The sequence below is a fragment of the Nothoprocta perdicaria genome, unplaced genomic scaffold (genome assembly GCF_003342845.1).
Source record: "Nothoprocta perdicaria isolate Ctin4 unplaced genomic scaffold, notPer1 scaffold_54, whole genome shotgun sequence".
Lineage (NCBI taxonomy): Eukaryota > Metazoa > Chordata > Aves > Tinamiformes > Tinamidae > Nothoprocta > Nothoprocta perdicaria.
The window spans coordinates 1,218,220-1,240,751 of NW_020455799.1; the positions used below are offsets into that span (position 1 = coordinate 1,218,220).

Genomic DNA, 22,532 nt, shown 5'->3' on the forward strand with positions numbered 1-22,532 from the left:
GATTCTGCTTTGCAGTTCAGACCCATCCCTAGCAAAATTGCTTCCATTCATTTTAAAATATCTCTGCAAAAATATTTCTGCAAATTCTTTCATATGCACTGAATGCTGTTTGCAGATGTATGCCCTACTATGTATGTATGTATGTATCCTCTACAGGGAGACTATACAGCTCAAAGAATCTGGAGAATCAAAGGCTTTGGTACTTAAGAAATGCGTACATTTTCTTGAGACCAGCACAATATGTTAAAAGCATTATTCCCCCCACACACACTTTAATATAATAGTTGCTCAACTACAAAGCCATTATAGTTGCTGCTGTTTTTCAGCAGTAGAAAAGTGACTATCTTGACAAATCACCCGCAAGGACTCCAATATTTTACCAACATTTAGAGAAAGAGTCCGTAGAATAAGAAAATATTACCCTCCAAAATATTACTATAGGTTATAGAAAATACTTCTCGTCTGTAGGGAGAACGATACATTTTTCTGTACACATGTTCTTCACTACTAAGAAGGGCCTCTGTCAAAGCCAGCTTTCTGGGACCTCATTTCCAGGAATGATTTTCAAAAGTGACAAACACTATGGGGAAATCTCTGCTAACTGTTAAAAAACCTACAACTGAGTTATTTGCAGTACTGTCATGCTAACTTCCAACTCAATAAGACCAAAGAAATCTCAGGAGGTGGCTCTGCTAATAGCTTCTTACTGACCTCCTTATATCGGGCCCTTCTGCTGAACGGCGGCCCAGTGGTGAATATGGCAAATGAGCTGTGAAAGCACAGATTTTTTTTTTTTTTTTTTTTTTTAAGATTATGGTTCTGACTCGTCAGGGAAAATAAAAAGAGAGAAATGAGTTATACAATAGATATATTTTTCCCCTAGAATTCTCTGCCTCAAACCTTCCATCATGGAAACCCAAGCATGACCTGGAATATTAATTGTGTCAGGTCAAGCATACTAGCAAATGTACCATTTGTTACCCAGTCATCCTTAGCATTACATTAATATTTTGAATCATTTTGCATTTCTAACACTCTGTCTTTCTCTTTCCTCCTAATCATTTTTGTATCTTTATAATTAATTTTGCATCTAAAGAAAGAACAAAAAAATTATAAGAAAACAAACAGAAATGGAAAGAATTTTATCTAATAAAAGAATTCTGATCTGATCTTTGTTTTCAGTAKCACTTCCATCTCTAATCCTAAATTTAGTCTATGCTGTAGAATATCCATTTTTGCCTTTTCCTGTATGTAATTTCCATGAGAAGACAAAGAGTTAATTGATTCAGAATACAATAAAATAGTGATATATGAGCTTTACCTTAAAACCATGAAGAAAGGAAGAGAAAAGGAAACAGAAAGTAAGAAAGAAAGAAAGAAAAATAGGTGCAGTTAGAAAAGAAAGAGACAAGGCTTTCTTGCCTAGGCTGAATAGTTCCTCAGTCAGGATTGGTGACCATGAGTGGTATAATAACACATGAGCAGTTTTAGATGCTGGAAATTTTATTTATGTTGTAATCTTATTTCATAACCTTAAGTTATTAAAAAGCTATATCCAAGGTTCTAAATAACAAAATATGCCCTAACAGATAAGTGGAGCTGCTATACTGTAAATATTTACACACATGCAAAATTAAAAATCAATAAAATTGAACTTAGGATAAAATGTAGGCAGGAAGTCAATAAGATGTGCATCCTCATATCTTTAAAATGAGTTTTACTGTAATTCAACTAAACTGTAACAAAGCTATGCTCTGTTTTGAATATTCTGCCTGAAAGTCTGAGTATATGTTTCTTTTAACAGCCATTTAATGTTGCAAATAATGGCTTTGAGGGTGCAAGTCTTAGTAAGTGATTACCACAGTATGAACCTAAATAAAGTTATATTTTCTCAATCTGCTCTTTTAATGAGGATTTAAATGACTTTTTCTTCAAAACATTTTGTAAATTATAGCCTATTTTGAGGAAGGAAAAGAAGCCAACAAAATAAGTATTCGACTTGAAAATATTTTTTCCTCCATTGTAATTTGCAGGAAAAAAAAAAAGAAAGAAAAAGAAATCTAAGTAAGCCGAAAGAAGACAGAAGAGATCTTTAAAAGCCATAAAAGTAAAAGCATGAAGGAGAGCTGTGAATGAAATATTTGCTAGAGATGGGATTGCTGAATCAACACTGACCAGTGCACTTCATCATAATTATCAGGACATACTACTGCCAGGGGATTTATAAAAATCCCACTCAGCAAATAATTGCCCTGCTGTTAGGAGATAGTCGGAGTGTTAACACACTGTCACAGTCCAGCGTTTAGTAAGATATTCAACATTCAATTACTCTTGCTGAGAACTAAAGGAAACATGATCATTTCTCAGCTACTGCAGTTATGCTTCCACATGTATTCCAGTGAACAATCTTGTTAATCCCCAGATATATTTTCTCTAGGAGGTAAAAGAAATACTTTAAAACATTAATGATTCTGAAGGAAAAACCTTGCTTAAATGATGCCACTGTAACACCTGTAAAATAACTGGCTTGTAGTAGGCTGTCAAAATAAAAGGATAATATCTTAAATATAAGATTTATTTAGGAAAGAATCCTCTCCAAGAACTCAATACTCAATGCCTATACTACTATAACAACAAGGATAATAAAATAAAGTCCATGAACTCAAATCTGTAATATCAAAAATATTCAAGTCACATTAGAATGTGTCTTCTCATACTAGGAATAATCTCTATTTTTCTTATGTTAATATATTAGTATGAACATATTTTTATATTAATCATGAAGAAATATAGTGCAAATTTATTCAGAGATTGCAATAAAAGCATAGTCCAATTCAACATTCCAATCTAAGATCCAGTTTTCACATTTAATAATGTAAAAAAAAATGTGAAAAATGTTACCCACTTACATAAATGTTGGTTCAGTTCTCACTGAGCTAATGATACTCCTTGGGCCCAATCCTGAAATCCTTACAAAAATATACTCTCAGGAATTTTGTTTAAACAAGAATTGGAGGACCTACTGTGTTATTGTGGCTTTGGCATATTAGCTTTGTTTGAGACACTGCTTTTATGCAGAGACTGAAGAACTCATTTATGAGTGATGAGTATTTCATATTCTTTCAAGTGGGATTAATTACCTGTCCTCTGCTTAATATCAAATCTGTTCAAACAGAGTAATAGTAGCATTAATTATTGTTATTCTGCCTTCAGATTGTAAAGCACAGTTCAGTCCTTTTCATCTGCGAAATGTTTGCTGGATATCAAAATAATAGTGCCATCATATTCCAAATGCACATTTATAGGTAGACCAAGCWGTAATTTTATGAACTATACGAAGAGTCATTAATGAAACATTCAAGTCTGGTATCCTTGCTACAGACCATAAAACCATCCGCTAAACCTGCAGAGATACAAGTCCAATTAAAGGAAAAAAATACATATATATATATATATACCATTTTTCAAACAGGTAACAACAGCTTTGGCAATTAGACAACAAGACCAAGGAATAGGTAAACTCAGAGAACATGAGTGGGCACAATAGCCGAACAACTGCAGCCCAACACATGCAGAGGCATTTCATAAATGCATCCATTTTCCATTGCTTCTCTCCTGAATTTTTTTTTTTTCTATCAGATCTAATTCTACCGCAGATCTTATAACTTGACCAGGAATAATAAGTTAGATGTGTGAGTGATGGCATAGGAAACAATATTCTTATGATGAAGACACATAGCAGACTCAGAACATTCAAAGTCCTTTCATTGACCTCTCATTTGACTCCCAATTGAGTTAAAATCAAGAAGAAAAATAAATATTAAGTAACTTAATAATTTTATTTATTAGTCTGAACAAACTAGGCTAGTTAATGATGGAACTTTAGCACAATACTTGCTAAATTACTTTTTCAAAAAGAATGGGTGTATATATCACTCATTTGGAAGTCTCATGAAAGTAAGGACACATGCTGTTTGTGCCACTCCTTAGTCAATAGAAAGGTTTGATGTTGAGAAATGAGCAGCATTTTATCTCCATGACTTCTCCCATGCCATCCTAAATCTCTTCTACACTTATCTCTTATTTAATATAGACTTCTTCTAATATTTCCGCTTCAAAAATAACGCCAACAAGACTGTACATCACACCAAAGCTCCTTCAATATCAAATAAACTATTACACATTGCCAGATTTATCCCAATAACAATTTCAGGAAATCAGCAGGGTTACACTGTGAGCAAACGTGTGTGAATGCAGCTCTGTGCGAGCTATTTGTTACACATTTGTACTACGTAGCAAATTCCTTGCAATATTCTTTGCTAAATGTCTGTACATCACACATTAAGCCAACATTCAATATAACTACCTCTAATCAGTGTTTCTGACTCTGCAGCAGTTCCAACCCTTAGCCACCCCAATGAACAGTAATACACAAAATGTGGCCATGTTTTTTTCAAGATCTCAGCATGTACACATTTGACAGATCACACAGCTTGTCCTTTAAACTCTGCCATTAATCCTACCCACAGGAACAGAGCAAGAAGTTTGTTGTCTGGGAAAAAAGAAAAAAAAAAAAAGAAAAAGAAAAACATACAGATTTTGCAATTCTGATGATGAAAAGGACTTGAGCAGCATTTTATCCACTCTATTTTTAAAAGACTAATTCTAGATATGGAGATCTCCACTATCCTGTGATAATATATGCTTAGTATGAATGACAGGCCTATTAAGAAGCAATTTAGCAGAAGCTCTGGGACATCTTGCCATGTCTACATGAAGATGTCTGTAAGTGACTGAGTCAGAAGCCTTTGCACAAGATCAAGCACGAAACAGCTCTCCAACTTTACATCTGATCATGTGCTAAGCCATTTGTGATGGCTGATGATTCTTCAATACAAACACTCTCATTTCTTTTCACATCAAATTACTGACAAATTTTCCTGATGACATTAAAGCAGAATATATCAAGCAAACTAAGAGGATTTTAAAATGAGGAGCCTTTAGGAAAAATAGAATTTGTAATAGTGTGGCAGAACATGTATAAAATTATAGTCAAAATTGTTCTGTTTATGGCCATTCGCTCACTGCCCTTATGAAATAGACARAGAGGCATCTCTGGGCATCTGGGGAGCATAGAAAAAAGAGAAATTCTTGATTTCTATTGAAAACATTTTCACTTTCCACTTGYGCTTAGATGAGAGTTTAGAGAAGAGTGAATAAGATAAAGCCAGGGGTGAGGAGTAGCAGAAATTACTATTTCAAGTACTTCCTACAATACTTGGGAAAATTCTCTGGTACAGTATATAGCCATCTATATCTTATACATATGGTTTAAAGTGTCAGCAAAGAGCACCTACCTAACCTCTGGATTGTGGGTCTGAAGCTCACCTACCTTGCCCTCCTAGTTTTGGCATTGATTGTACTTGCCCTCTCCGGCAAGACAGTCACTTCTTTTTAGAGAAAAAGAAGAAAATATCTGGAAAAGATGAGCAAATCACTGTAAAATTTAAGAAAGTTTAGTTGGAAACCTGGTCAGTAAATGGCAGAGTGTACACGGGACAGATGCTATGCTGGAGGTATATTTTGGCTTGCAGTATTGATTTTCACATAGAAAGCACAATTAAACTTTCTCTTCCTTTAAAATCATCCCAATTCTGTGTTGAGAGGCAGAATTACAGTCTTGAGTTTTTCCAAACACGGAACCCTGAGGGCAAGAGCTGGAAGGAAACCCTAAATGAACTAAAGATTTCTGACTTTTGTGCAAACTGCTTGAGGCTCATTTGTGGAATACAGAAGTAACAGTACTAGCCATGTGGGCATAAATATTTTCCTTTGTTTAGGTATCATGATTTCCAGAATTACAAACAGCTCACTTAATGGGACACTTTCAGTTTGCCTCATTTTGTTCTTCTTTTTGACAGGCACATAAAGCTACATTAACCGTGATTCCTTACAAGCAAATAGAGATTGCAAGCATGTTTAGTCTCTCAGGAGGCAAAAGAGTTCAATAATTTTCTTATGCTGTATCCCTGTGAACAGGCTGGTATATCTGGCCTCCAACATGGAAGTGAGCACACACACAAAGCAGGCTTGCTGATCAGACATRCCTGTCACAAGCACCGTAATAATCCTTTGAAAATAATACTTTATAAAAACAGAACATTGTAGTATAAAGTGCTTTATATACTAAAGCTATTAAAATGCAGCTGCAAGCCTGCCTGAGAGCTAGGAAAGCTCACTCTCTCCTTTTTTAATTTAAATGGGATTTTTTATTGTACAAGCTTTGGGAAGTAGTCAGAAACACCTGACTTCTTGGCAGGGAAGTGATGAGGGGGTATTAAACACCCATGGATAGGTGAGGATATGATTGGGATACCTACATTAAAGAAAAAAAAAAAAAAAAAGAAAAAAAAAAAGAAAAGAAAAAAAAAAGATCTTTTTAGTTCATCTCCAGGAAATATTAATACTTATAATGAATGATAATTTTATCTCCTGAATGTTTCAGAGACAGGATAATAAAATTTATAACAGTAAAGAGGGAGGAAATAAAATCTAAAAGGTAAGAGCTAATTCATTCTTCACACCAGCTTAGTCCTTGGCCTTTCTGGAACAGGCACTGCCAATAGTAACAAATTACGTATAATCATTTTGTGATGTGGACTGTTGGCTTGGGACTTAGCTCAAATGACCAAACTTGCAGCTTTGGCTCCTGAACTGTGGATCCAAAGATCAGAGGCCACTGCTTCATCCATCGAGTCCTCACCTTTATAGGAACAGCACTGCTAGGTATTGAGAGACAGAATTGGTGTCAAACAGTGTCATTTCAGATCAATTTTCAAGTTCTTACAAAACAGCATATTAGACAGGCTAGACATATTTTAAACAGCTGTACCTTCTCGATATTCATTAGCTCCAGTAAGGATATTTTGGTTTTGTTCATTCTCACTTAGAACATTTACATCTAATATTACTGCACTAACTTCACTGGCATTAACTCCTGACTTCCAGTCCTCTAGAAAGGAGACAAACACACTTAGTGTAATGTTTATGAACTGTCTTCTCTGACAACAGGAAAAATGTGATTAAAAATAATGCAGTTATCTAATTTATGATATTTTAAAATTCAATATCTGCTGAATTAAGAATTAAAATATACTTTTACTGCATAAATTGACAAAATTGTGAGGTAATGACTTATGCAATTGTGGGTTCTATARTAACTACATAAAAATCCAAAGAAAATTGTTTAGAAAAAAAAGCTGCATTGGAATCTTATGTCATGATTTTGCTACCTTTATTCAAAAAATCCTTAATCCAAAGTTCATGAACTTAAATGGCTCCCATTATTTATGAAGTGAGTATTAGACAGTAGGTATGAGTGAGCAAGAATGGAAAAAACTCTTTTCTGATTGCTGACATTAGAACTTTTCACTATTACTCACTTAATTGCTTTTCTTCTCATAGAATCTTGTTCTCGAGGACTTTTAAAAAATATTATCTACAGTACGAAGAGTTAAGCACCATTTCAGTCAAAACTAGTTCTATTAAAAATATTTCCTACTCTACAGGATCTCTTCATCAATTGCCAAAGGATGTTGGGAGAAATTGCTACCCTACTAAATGGGACATGAAAGTGATGGACTTGAATGCTCCTTGAAGTGGAAGAGCTCAATGGCAGAGCAGCACAAAATGGTGGAGAGAGCATAGGTCATTCTGCAGCTGTGTATTCCCCTGTGACAGATGACAATATAAGTTGTAAAACAAGCATGCTGTAGAAAGATATTACAAAGAGAATGAGTTATCGTGGTCTTCAAAGCAAGAGCAGACCTTCTGCTAGTCAGTGGTGTGGAGCTGGGTAGGTTATCATGCTCTTTCCTATTCAGGATATTTCTCCTCTGGGAACAGGCAGGAACTGGAGGAATAGATCCAAACCCCAAAACAGAAAGCTCCTTCAACTACAGATTGCTGAAAACTGCTGTAGCAGTATTTGGAGTATGTGTCATTATATTGCCCCCTTGTCCCATTTTTTATACTTCTCCTGGGTGTATGCCCCTTTAAAAGAAAAGATGTTGAGCCAGATGAACCTTCAGTCAGACTCATCTCATTCTTCTAGTTGATCAGAGCCCAACAGAGAAAACTCTACAGAAACCGAGGGTCTAGGTAGGTATACAAACACAACTGGATGATTTAATCTTTCTCTAGGTCTTAATAGTTTAAGTATTTAGCACAGATGGAATAGAAGTTCCCACACAACACATAATTTCAGCATTGACTGTCAAAGAGGAGATCCAGCTCTGGAAAGAAGCACTGAGCTGAGTTCATCAGCAATGTGGATAAGCTTAAGTGATCATCACATTCTCATTATTGTTAACATAGGTTTTGTACTTGTATAACGAAGCCCTCAAGCTTCTGTGGAATTTACCATATAAGTAATTTTAAGTAGCATTGCAAATCCAAGACCAACCAGAAAAATTTCTGTGAGGTTGGAAATTACAACGATCAGACTACTGCAAGTTTATATTACAACAAATCTGTGCTCTTCTTATCTAGTTCTACAGTCTCATTAATATTTTTAATGATTCTGTCTTTCATTGACTTTAAAGACAGTTGTCAGCACTTAGTAAACTTTAGCCCTTTCTACAAAGGTCACCTTAACTAATATGGCAGAAGTAGGAACCTATTCACTTACAGTGAGTTTCATTAACACGAAATGGGAAATTGTAATAGTTTGGATAGAAAATGTATACAGATAAATACATTTATAAAAACATTCTATTAAATATTTCATTCATTCATTAATGACACCTAAAAAAAGATTCGTTCACACAGTAATAGAAATAGTATGCTGCAGCTATTGACCACTTATCAACCAATTATGGACTTAAATATAGTAAGTTTTATGTGTCAACACAACTTACAATGCAGGTCAAGATTTGATAGATAAAAATAAAGAAAATGATAGATCTGCACCATTATTCCTATTCTGCTACCAATACAAAATGATAAGAAATATTCTGAACAAAGGTAGAGGTTTACTAAACTTGTAACGCAATTTTTAAATGTCTAGGGCATGTTTATCATAAATTCAGAATATTCCAGACTGCAAAAGCAGACAAAGCAAATGTTGCTRTACACACACATGTGTATACATGTGCATGCAATTTTAAAATCTGGAGCAAAGAATGTTATTTTTAAAAAGGAACTCAGTTCCAAAACTGTGCAGTTTTGACACTTCATAGATTTACTTTTTTGACGAATTTTACAGTGGAATCTCCTGCAAAAAGCAACCAGTAGGTGGAGCAGACAACATAATTTACTACCTGGTAACAGTGGTATGGACTCTTGTGTCTTTTTCATAACTATGGGAGTCATATAGGAGAAATTTTCTTCAAACAAAGAAAGCTCAGATGTGTCAGATGTTACTTGGCTCATTATTGAAGCTACTGGCATACAAAATAATGTGATTAAAAGCTCAATATTTCATAAGCATAAAGTTTTAGAGCTCATATTTTATTTCTCAAGATATTATTTGGCAACTAAGTATCAATCAAATAAAAGTATACTTTGTTTTTTCAAGAAAAGTCATACACCTATAAAATGGTTATATTTGCTTTGTGTGAGCATTACTTGMAGAAGAAAAAAATACATGGCTGTTTTCTTTGTAGAGCCATAAAGCTTTTTTCTGTCGAATTTGGCACGATGCATACAAAACATAGTTTCTCAGAGAGACAGTCATTAAGTCTATGGCAACAAATTAATATTACTACTGTTAGAAAATACTGATCATGCAAATGCCCTAACTTGGTTAACTTTCTTTTATTTAGACTACTTTGGTAAAATAGTAACATTTCTTTTAACCAAATGAGCCACTTGGTTCTTATTTGCATTAACATCTTTGGGTAAATGTACAAGTAGTAATAGGAGACAGTTGTATCTTGGTAAATTCCTGTGGCAAAATAAACTGTTAATTAAAATCTAAAAGAAAATCTCAGTTAATTATACATAAATTTATAGGTGAAGAAAGTAAATTATAGTATAATACAATTTTTTTAATAAATCAATGATTTGCCTGTATGTCACTGTTTCATAGCAAARGAGCTCAGTGCATTAGTCAAAACCAGGGCAGTGAAATGCAGAGGACAATTGGTGTAGAGACTTCGTAACACATCCTAGATAACGTGTCTGGGTCTCTGCAGCCCTGATCTCAGGGGGTGGCTCCGCTCCATGTCACTGTTCCCGCTGTGCACAGCAGGAAGGGCAGGCACACACGGCCCCCAGCTGTAGGTCGGACCCACAGCTCAGGCACACACGGCCCCCAGCTGTAGGTCGGACYCACAGCTCAGGYACACACGGCCCCCAGCTGTAGGTCGGACCCACAGCTCGCTGGGCTTGGCTTGGCCCAYGGCTCTCCCACAAGGCCAGCTCACCAGCCTCCTGCTCTTGTTGCTGTGCCCTCTGCTGCCTTAACTCACTCAGAAGTGTTGACTTTGGCTGCCTAGCTCTACTGAGACATGGATGGACCCTGTTTAGTAAATCCAATTAACTGTCCTTTGAAGACAACAAGACACAGCTTAAGACACATCAGAAGACAGGGATATAGAGAGCAAAATGACAGACAGAGCTGCAGCAAAACAGTAAATTCTTGACTGAAGTAACATGCCTTGCACCTTAGAAAGATATCAAATTCTATGACYGTAGAACTATGGAATATGATGGCTGTGGAATATATGCAGTTTGATTACAATAGTTTATTCCATATCTATCTTGGTTATTTGTCAGGTTGTCTCTAGATGTTGCATTGATTTACACTCATTCATGTTTCAGAATAGCATCTGCAGAAAGAGAAGATTGCTTCTGGAGCACCGTTTTGCGATAAAGGAAAAATTCCACATCATCCATTCCAGTGAGYAAAGCCAAGAGTATTTTGTTCTGCAAAACACTGACAGCCAAATTCTAGTTGGGTAAAACTGGAAAGCCAGACTCAGCAGAACATAATAGTTATTGCCAGCCTTTACCGAGGGCTCTCAGGGTGGAAGGCTGACACAGGGCACGGCCTGGTGTTCCTGAGGAAGGTGCTGTAGGTTGCTGACCTCACGACCTCATCGGTCGTGAATTGAGTCTACTAACATTTTCTCAGGCCACAAGGAACTAATTGTCTCTAACTAGCCAGTTTTGTGCTGTTGYTGATTATTATTGTTTATATATTTGTAATATATATAATATTTTGTACAGTTATTTTTTATACTTCAAAATAACACAAAAACACAATTATTCCTAATAYTCTAGTTCTACATGTGGAAAGAATATTTACTGTTACCTAATTTCAGTTACTAACAAACTCCTCTGTCTAAAAGCCTCTCATAAAACATGCTATAATATTTTTCACTGATTTTTAAATTAGAATTACTTAATTAGATTTATATATTCAGTTTTCATAACTGATATCCTGTCAATGTAGCAGTATTTCTAATTATGCACTGATCACAACTGATTTCCAGAGGAAAAGACTAAATTTTCTGTCACAAAGTGTTATAGTACTTATCTTGCTTCTTTAAGATTAACATTTCTAAACGAACTAACGAACGATGAAAAACAATCAGAGCAGGAAGCAGCAAAAATGAAGTATCTAGTTCATACCAACACACCCTGTTTTGCATGTCAGTGTTGTAGTCATATGAGGAACATCGAATCATCAAACATTTACAGCCATAATTTTTTTTTTACAAAAATTTATAAAGAGAGACTAAAAAAGGCAAAAGCACAGCCATTAGCAACAAGATCAATTTTTGTAAGACATATTTGTAAGATATATTTACTACCATATTCACCTGTCTGCAAAACAACATACCTAATGAAGCTTAAAGAATCTGAAGTTTTTATTCGTACAAAACAAATTATTCAGCAAGTATTCAAAATTTATATGGCATTTCTATGTGAAAGCAATCAAACTAAATGAGCTGATTCAGGCTGTTCTAGGAAAAGCCATAGCTGAAAACCTGCATTTATAATCTTAAAAAGCTGCAGAACACACCACCAATCCAAGCATTAGCTCAATTAAAAAGGGGGAAAAAAATGAAATCCTTCCTCAGTTTAATAACTTGTTAGTTCTTGACAAGTGCAACAACACAACAATAAGCCAGTCAAAATGAGTTTTTAAAGCGAGGTTATGCCCTTCGTGTTGTGTTATCACAGTGGCAGATCAAACTGCTGACTTGGACTCTTTCTGCCAGCAGTGCTGATGCTGCCTCTATGAAGCTGCTGTCACACAATAGTCATGGTACCTGCTCTTGCCTATAGAAAAGCACTAAATTGAACTCGAAGTAGTGTCTTTGTGATATCTTTTCAACAAGTCATGTCCCATTCAGCCTGCTAGTTTATCTCTGTCAGGCTTGGGGCCCCAGTGGTTTGCATGAGCTGTCAGGGACAGGTATACCAACCTGCTCAGTGCTAAGGAGGTAATGCATCTTTCGGGCTTGGTAATGCTTCTCCTTCTCTTTCTTTTCTAGTTCTTTCCTTCTCTTTTCTTTCTCTTTCATTTCTGCGTATTCGTTCAGTTCTTTCCTGTAACAGAACAACAGAATAGCAATACAGTGCAGAAACCCTGATAAGGCTTTACTTGATTTTAACCCTCGTATAGCTTATTCTTCATGAAGTTCTGCTATTATTCATTAACAGTGGAGCAATATCAATAAAATGTTAAATCAAAGAACATTCAGTTCCACAGCAGCAGGATTCTACATGGATTCTACCTAAAAGAAAGAAGATTAAAATGGTAAATGCTATATTGTACGTGTATCCTTCAACAAACCATGTCTATCAATAGTGTATTAGTTTATATTATTTTGAATATTACATCAATCAATTTATGTTAATAGTTTCATGAAAGATTCATGCAGGCTGCCTTCTGTTTGTTTGTTTCAAGCATCATTTTGATTTTTTTATAAATAGAAGTGATTTTAATTTTGTAATTTTTCTTGAGTCTCAAAGTTGTTACGTTTTAGATAGCGCCTTATAACATTCCCTGATCTGTTAACACAGGAGACTCTAAAAAAAATGAGGACAGCAGACACTGGGTAAGATCTGACATTCATTGCTAAACCCTTGAGCTTTCTTGCACGAGTACGAATGCCCACAGAGGTAGGGAATGTAATTACTTTATGTAATATCCTTACAAGACGTTTGCATAGCCTTAAGTTTCTTGCACAGGTCACTGTCTATTGTGTTCTGATGGCAATAGTAYACCAAAACCAACTAGAGCAACACTACAGTCTAACTGTCCAACAAGCCAACATATGTTTAGTGCAGAGTGTCTTCTAAATAGATCTAAGAGATATCTAATAGATAGGTCTAGGTGTTTAATAGGTCTTAGATTTTTTTTTTTTTTCCRTGTAAAAGAAATAAGGAGATAGGGAACCATATCTAATATCAGCTTTGAAAGACTGGAGTAAACTCCTGGCTCTAAATACACGGCTAGAGGAAATTGCAAGACAAAACAGGCGTAGCCTTTTACCTCAATGGCSTTCTTCCACAGAGCCAGACTTGCCCAAAATTAAGCAAAAAGTGGTGTAAATTAACATTCTGTATAGAATATAATTCTGTGTTATTGTTCACCACTGCATGTGAATGGAATTTTTTCAACTTAGCAAAAAAGGTTAGTTTGATTAACATTGTTATTATTGTTATTAAGAAATGGCTAGAGCAAATTAACCTGTGTGCCAAAGACACCAAATATATTCAGTCAAGCATTTAGACTGCTTATAAGTTAATTAAGTGAATAAATCTAGACACTTTCGCACTTTTTTGAGCATGTGAGCATGTGATAAGATGTGATAAACGAAGAAAAACTCTATTCACCCATCTGGATAAATCAAATATTCCAACAAAATGGATAACTTAAGAGACCCACATTACCAATCTCACTGGTTTCAACAAGCRGCGAGAAAGACATTCTAGGACAAAGGTCAAATCCTGTCAAAATACGCATATGAATAAGTTCAGTGAYATGAATTATATAATGGGAAAGTCATATTGCTCCTAAAAGTGCTTCTAAGGTTGCTACTTAGCCTGTTGTTATTAATATCTTAACTAACATAATGTTAAACGAAATAATCAAAATACATGAAAGAGAAATACCATGAATATTGTGAACAACACTCTTAAAGGCAAGTTACCAAGTAGAATTTTTCTTTGTTTCATGCTATAATCTTTCAAGGTTTTTTATCAAGTGTTTATTAATTATGCAGGCCTCATTTCAAATGTAGAAGACAAAAAGAAGAAAAGGATATAAGTTAAGGATTGAAAGGATGTATAGATCTGTTTCAACCTTTGGAAACATTTTTTGTTGCAGTTTATTGTTAAAGGCTGCTAATACAATATTTCACACAAGGTTACTTATGAAGCACACTGACGTTTAAAAATCACCATGCTATGCTTTTGCAGCAGTGTAATTTTTTTCCAACATAAGATTAAATTGCAAAATAAATGAATTACTTAGAGTGGCATGGCCCCCATTTTGCCACCCTTCTCTTGAAAATTGCTTATTAATATGAAAAAAGAAGTTGGAAAATAGCCTGTTTTACTTTATGCATAGTGTTTGGGGGCCTCAAAGCCTGCAGAGCCGAACTAGCTGCACATTTTAGATTGTGTTGGCAGGCGGGAACGATGACCCTTCTGACCTGCATCTCAAGGCTATTATTAATCGCTAAGTAACCTGGTAAAGCCAAACAAATTTGTTTCCATTGAAAGGATCTCTATCTGTGTCTGAGAATTTGTGCTGTACCAAACAAACCTCATTAACTGTGTCCATTTTTGACAAAGAACTAGGAGTTGGAGAGATTGGCGACCTTTCTTTGTCCTTAAGGTGCAGATTTCAGAGTCACTGYATGTTGGTACGTAAGCATTTCAGTTGGAAACTCTTTGTTCTGTATCACTCAATCATAAAAAATAGAATAAATAGGAAGTGCATATAGTATCAACTTTATTTTTATTTTATTCCACTTTACCTTCAATATCAGAGCATATGATCTATGTTTTACATATTTAATGTTGCTACTTGCTGTTTTTCATTACAGAGTCATCTTTCTAGCCTCAGTATCACTATCTGGTAAACTGTCTATCAATATCTAACTACGGCTTCTTCATATTCTTATTTACTTCTTCCCAACAGAAGGCTTTGTTATTCAACATCTAACTGCAGATCCAAATTCTTAAAGAAAAATATTGCTAAAAATACAAACTTGTATTTCAGGTATAGTGATAACGGGATGCAAAATGTTTTCCATTTTGTCATTAATTTAAATTTATCAGGTTATTTTGAACAAAAGGTTAATTACCAATATTTGCTAAAATTAAATGAAGTTTAAAATAGCTGTTGAAATACCATGCAATTCATGATTTTCATGTAGTACTTCTGTCCAAACCATTCTGATTCTTTCCAGATTCTCACCCGTTTCTTCACTAATTCTGCAACATAGCCCATTCAAAAATTAGTTTTTTCTAAAGAGCTGCACATAATTTTCAATATATCTTTGCAGCCTACATATTTTGMTATCTTTTTAGCCAGTTATGCTAATATTATATGCTATTTCTTTCATGAATGATGGTATTCTAGACAGTTGTATAGAACACACAGACAAGTTTGTTTGGGAGCTGATGACTCCACAATGATTCTTCCATGGACAGCATCARAAGTATGTATTGCTGCACCGAGAAGTGTAGCTATTTTGCATTAATATAGACTTATTCTAAAGATACTTGAACATGAAACTTTCACATCTCTTTTACAATTCTTTAAGGGAGAATCCTTTTTAGCAGGAATAAAAGCAAGGTTTAAGTGATACAAAAGACATAAGTTTAGATTTCTGGATAGAATTAGACTTTAAGATTGTTTATCAAAATGTAACATTCATCAATAACTTTCACGTTCATGACTTTGTCCATGTCCGTCTGCCATAGAAAATAAAAMCAAAGTCCGCTAAATATAATTGAAAGTCCACTAAATTCAATGAGTTTGGGATTAAATTATTGTGCTTACTCCCAACTTCCTCATTGTTTTTATACATCTCATATTTGTTGAGCAGGAGCAAGTTGTGACAAGTGGGCYCCTTTCCCATCCTGACTGACTTCCTGTACAGAAAATGATTCCCACACTTACCCCACACCGCCACTCTCTGAGATGAAAATCTCTCAGAGAGATTTTCATAATTCTGCATAGAAATTGATAATTTTACAAATCCTTATTGACCTTCAACTATTGAACTTTTTCAAAATATTGCCTTTTCTGCATTTTCACTGGAATTTTGTGATATTGTGATCAAGGAACCATAAAATTATAACAATATTAAGTAGAGCAAAGTAATTGGAGAAAATTGTTAGGATAATTTGCCAGAAGACAAAGAAAAGTTACTGTGATTTTAAATAGTTCAGGCCCCAAATCATGAAATTCCTRCAACATAAGGAGATGATAACCTTAGCATAGAAGAAGATAACCTAAATCGATTTTACCTTCCTGACTATACATCATCGTCCCTGCTCAAACAGAGAATATGGAACTGAAAATTAAATCAGTGGCGCAATATTTTGGTACACCACTGCACACCACTTGACTTGATGTTACATTCATGTATGTGGGAATAGAACCTGTCGTGATAATATCATTTCTCTTTATCTATGTCATTTGAGTAAAAAAATAAATAAATATACCCATAGACTAGCCTAGGACATAAAAGTAGCTCAAGGAGCTCTGTGATTAAAGAGGCACCTTGATCATTCTGAATCTCTTTCTGATATTTTCAAACACACTGCACAGCACAGAGCACTCTGCTCCTCTGCTCCCCTCCWGCGTAGGGCACCCTCCCATTTAAGTGACATATCTGCAACTGCATATCCTTGCCCATCGAAAGCAGGGCTATGTTCATTCTTAAAGAATATTATTTGTTCTAAAATACATGCTCTATTCACAAGTATATTCGCAAGTAATGTATTGATAAGCATTGCTCTTTTATCTGAGAAACAAGGAAAGGATTCCATGACATATTTGCTCCAAATATAACTAAATATAAATAAAGTGATTCTGTTATAACTGCTTTGTTAGGTGCTACAATAGGTTTTAGCTRCTACAAAAAGAAAACATCTACTGTCCATAATTTATCTATAATTTAGGTATCAGTCAAAATTATTGCTCGTTATCTTGTCCTTCAGTGACAATATCCATAACATGATTTTATCTCAATATGTATTTTTGAAAACATAAAAGAAGCACCCAAATACCCATAATTCATAACATATGCACAGAAATGGAGTGGAAAAAATTAACCGTATTTTACAAAGGAATTTTATAATTGTCTTTTTTACAATGGAAAGGACAGAAAAAGGTATTCTGCTGACATGCAGATATGTCATCAGAGAAGTTAATTCTGAGAGCTGGGCTATGTGAGGAAACAGTTGTTTGAACAGGAATCAGAACCTTAATTTGGATCTTAAATATAATATTACATTCCAAGATGTGCTATGACTCTATGCTGAATAACTGATATTTTAGAATATTTCATAAGAGTATATGCTGACAGATATGCAAGGTTTTGAATTAAATCTTCACATGAAAGATTAGAATAAGATTTGATTTTTCATTATTTCAAATGTCTTTGGTGGTATTTATATAATTACATCAAAATACAGTGATTTGAAAATAAATATCTTAGTATTTATATTGTAGTTCATAAGTGCTTAGAAAAGAGAACAGGACTACAGAGAAGAAATCTGCACCAAAGTTGAGAATATGTATTTTAGAAATAGGACTGGTCTACTATTGTAGGGGCTAACATGCCATCATTTGCTATATGAAAGATATGATTATTGGAGTGATGATCATAATTTTCTAAATAGCGAGAATTTCTATTTTACACGGATGTGTTCAAGTATTGGAGATTTCATTGCAAAGTTCAGATAGAATTTTGCCCAGGTTCTCTGAAAAAGCAGCACAATAGAAAACACAAATAAGAGTAACTAAAGGTCAGTCTTTAATATAATAAAATCACAAATATTTAGGTATTATTATGCATTAAAATCCTAATAAAAGCACAATGAGTATTTTATCAATTTCTTTTTTTTTTTGTAGGAAGATAATGATCTAAATGTTAGTTCAAAAGAGGGAAATGTTAGTTCAAAAGTTTGTAAGTCAAAATACAAACCAGCTAAACCCAGTTGTCTTTGATTTAGAAAAGTACAAGAGAAGGACATAGCCAGCTCCCAAAGTGCATGCACAGTAATCAGACTTCACTACCAGTCCACTAATAGCATTTGGATCCTAGAGAAATAGACTTCTGAGGGACATGCAGTGTTATGAGTGCAACAGCGCACRTTAACAGCAGCTACAGCTTGCATCAACGCAGGCTTCTGACCATTGGTAAAAGCCCTTCCATAGTACCCGTAATCAACTTGCATGTTGAGTGCAATCATTTTAAAAATTCATATGGGTAAAAGAAACAAGAACATTTGTTCCAGTTGTATTACCCACTAGAGGCAAAACTAAAACATTTTGAATAGGTAAATTCTGCAAGGCTTGTAAACAGGACATGTAAAAGCAAAAAAGGAATTAGTTTTCACACAGCTACTGTGATAATTGGTGGCCAAGACAGGTGGCCAAGACATACATGAGTTTAAAGTAATTTTCATTTAATTACTTTTTTTTTTTATGTTTTCATTTTTATTTTATTCTTTCCCTTTTTTTTCTTTCCATCTGACGTGGAGCATGGGGTCAATGAGATCCATCTTTTATTCCTTTCTGAACTTTCTACCGATTTACCTATTCTACTTGTTAATAGACAAGTTTAAAAGTTTCTGCCTATGAGACCTACTACAAATAGTTTTCCAAAACTCTTACTAATTTCTATGTGAATGTTTATATCAGTCTGACATCTTAATTATGACATCTCTCATCACATTCTAGAAGGTTTTACTGTTTTATCATTGCAAACATTTGAACAAGAAATTAATATTACTTCTTAGAATGAAAAAAAGCAAAAATAAAGCTAATACATAGACACGCAAAAACATTCTATGAATTGTATTAGCATTAATTTCAAAGAGAGAAATGCCAACTCCTTAAATYCCATTGAATTTTACGGACAGTAGGACATATCCTGCCCACCTTCCCCAAACCACATTGTGCATGCTGCCGATGGAATTAGGTGGTAAATCAGTTCTGSTGACAAGGTCCAGGCCACAGATTAGTAGGGACAATACCACAAAGTGTTTTATAGTTGAAAATCACTGTTGTAAGTTTTGATAGTTTAACTCTGGCAAAAGAGCCTCTACAGGACTGAAGCTTCTATGGTTTCAAGAAATGCATGTCTCTTTAAAGCATCACTTTACAGATCCACAAATTCACAAGGAACCTCTTTCTGTCTTGAAAATATTGAAGATAAAAATCTCCAAGGTATTTTTTWGTATGGGCAAACAGAAACTAAGACTCAAAATTAAAGACCACTCTGAAATCTAGTTCTGAYGTTATATAACAGATTATATTTAATTATAGGTTTAGACATGTAATCATACATGCCCAAACAGTATATCCAACATCTCGGCGCTCTTATCTATACATAAACATGTAATTTTCTTATCTAAGCACTAGACTCCTATTTGAGGAACTAAACACAGTGCTAGATGGTGAAACCTCCTCCCACCAAGCAGAATTGGATTAATGAATGATAGATTTTGGGGGGAGTCATGCGGTTGAAAGGTCAAATTATCCTGTTAGATAAATTTATAAATGTTTTGCAATCAGCCAGTGACTGGAAATAAAAAAAAAAATAGCCTTCTTGGGGAAAGGAGGTGGAAAATACTACTTTCTTGAAATACTTTGTGATGCTCTTTCAGTTTGAAGTTCAAGGTAAAAGAAATGTGATTTAGCTGTATTGTCAAGGGTRAGCAGCTTAATGGATTCACATAATTATCCCTACAAAGCAAAGAGTCTGAAGAGTTTTAAAAGTGGGGGTGGTATGCCAATAGGTTTGATATGCACAGCTGGAAAAAAAGAAAGAATCCTGCTCACAGGATAAGGAACTAGGCYTTGTAAAGTGGGTATTTTGCTTAGGATTTACAGAGACCAAGAAGCTCTTCTGTATGGGAAAGGTATATAAACCAATAAACCAATATGTATATTGGTAAGGCATCAGAATAAAGAAAATTATGCATCTCAGAACAACTTTGAGCTTCACAGAATATTACAAAAAAAATGCTCATTTTTCTAGACTTTTCTAGACTGTCAAAATAGAAGACAATGACTTTTACCCATTGCTTCGAGTGAATAATTGAGGATGAATTCTTACTTAACAGAAGTCTCTATTTTTAATAACCTAGAAAAAATGAAAGTTACGCTTTTTTTTCCAAAATTGTGCTTAGAAGACACTACACACGACTCTACAAACTCACATCACAAATTTGTAGAAAGCTAAATTATTGGACAGCGCACTCCTAACAGCAGAACCCAGCTCCWGTGGGGGTCTTTCAAAAGCTTTCTCCTGCACAGGCTTCTTCTCCTGTTTCCTCTAGAAGTGTCATTTTCAAACAAACAAGCATAAGGCAAAAAGCTTCACTTTTTCCCACACGGATGGAAAATAAGGAGGGTAGTGGAGCTTTTGGAACCTCCCACTGGTAAAGCAGTACCACATAATACCTTGCTTAGTTTAGTCTTCTGTGATATTCCTGCTTTCTCTGGGCTTTTTATCAAGCTGTGATGTATTTCCTTAACTAACAATGAGTTAAGAAGTATATGCACAGCTAATGGCAATTTYCTAGTTACATTCAAACACAGGAATTTATATTGTGATTAAAAACCTGTGGTGTCACATCAAACAGACTGTTGTGCTTGTATTAAAAGACATATTTTCTAACCAAAAAATGCTCCAAAKATATATTCCTACTCACTCATGAGCTCGTTAGATATCTTATGAGAAGTTAGATATCACAGCAAGCTTAGTTACTTCATACTTTTTTTTTTAATAAATGAAATGTCTAATTTTCCTATGTAATAAGTAGGAACTCATGCAAATTAAATTGTACATAATTTAACTGTATTAAACCAAAAATTGCATACTGAGAAGAATCTTCTTTCAATGAAGAACTGCTTTGGGCGAATTGAGTGTACACACCAAATTCATCATAGTTTTCACGATGTGAACAGCTGAAATGGCAAGCCTCCAAAAGATGCATTCAAAATACCTATATAGCTTCCCACGAGTMTTTAGTCTTCAAGTAGTAGAGCTATTCTCTGATAACCTCGTAGAGCCTGTATATAGATGGCCTGTCATGTCTCTACAATTAGATAAAACCAGAATGGCTATAATTTAATCAGTTACAACCTGAAAATTATATTTTGAAAATCAAGTTTATTAATATGTAATCTTTAGGTAATCATATTTATCCTCCTAATTTACACAATATTTATGATACTCTACATGTCCTTGAAATAGAGAACAGGGACACTACACTATGAAAAAGTGGCCTAGCTGCTGGAGTTCATAAATTTTGTTCAGCTTTGGATGAGTTCAAAGAATTGCCATGTAAGAAAAGCCTTACAGAGGGAATTTATCTGATTATGGCAGTAATAATTACCCAGCTGTTTATTGCAGATAGAGAAATAATTCATGTAGGCAATAGGCCGTGGTGGCAATGACACTCCGCATTTAGTAAATATGCAAACTGTTCACTTCTAATTAACCAAGCTAGAGGATGCCCTTATTAAATGTATAAACTAAAAGTGCCTTCCTGACAAGTGATGAATTGTTACATTGCACAAACTCTTGCCACAGAATTACTGGAGTGAACTTGGGGCTTAACTTCATTAAGAGATCTTGTGGGATAGTTAAATGAGGATGGACAGCATAACAAGACCTACCTGACAGTCAATGATATGTTAGAGCTTAATGAAACTGTATCCTTTCCTTCTTTTCTACTTATTTTAAGGCTAAGATCCCTCTTAAAGGCAAAACAAGACTGTAAAAGCTATCTATATAGGATAATACAAAACATTAAGATAAGTCAATCCTGGTCTGCAGAAAATAAATTATGAACTATCAGTAGTTCTAACAGGCCTATATCCAAAGTAAAAAAATAAAAATAAAAAAAAAAAAGATGTAACAGTGCCTTCAAAGCTTTCAGGTATAGAAATATTGCTATTTTATATTACTATGTTGTCTTCACTGTTTATTCTACATTTATTAAAAGTAGTCAGCCATAACACAAACGATATGGTCCAGTGAGTAAATACAAGCACTTCTAATTTCTTTCTACAAAGTGAAAGTCAGAATTTCTTTTTTGAAAGAAGTGAAAATAAATTTAATTTAATCTGTTAATCCTAATGRTGTGCTTAGTTTTGTAAACACATGAGAAAATGCAGCTTTCATATATTTTTAAATATTATAATCTAGCCAGCTAGTTACCTTAGTTATGTTAGCCRTGTTAGCTGAAAAACTTGATCTGTATTCCAAGAAACTAGCTAAAAAGTTGATTAAAATTGTTCCTCGTTGCTTCTT

At 34.5% G+C, this 22,532-nt stretch overlaps 1 protein-coding gene across 1 annotated transcript in view; it reads right to left on the reverse strand.

Annotated features, from left to right (window-relative positions):
* The window catches only part of SPATA17 (spermatogenesis associated 17), an 80,013-nt gene that overhangs the window by 35,557 nt on the left and 21,924 nt on the right, over positions 1–22,532 (reverse strand). The window contains exon 6 of the mRNA XM_026048418.1: positions 12,438–12,561. Within this exon, the coding sequence (XP_025904203.1) occupies positions 12,438–12,561 (124 nt within the window). The remainder of the gene's footprint in view (positions 1–12,437; positions 12,562–22,532) is intronic.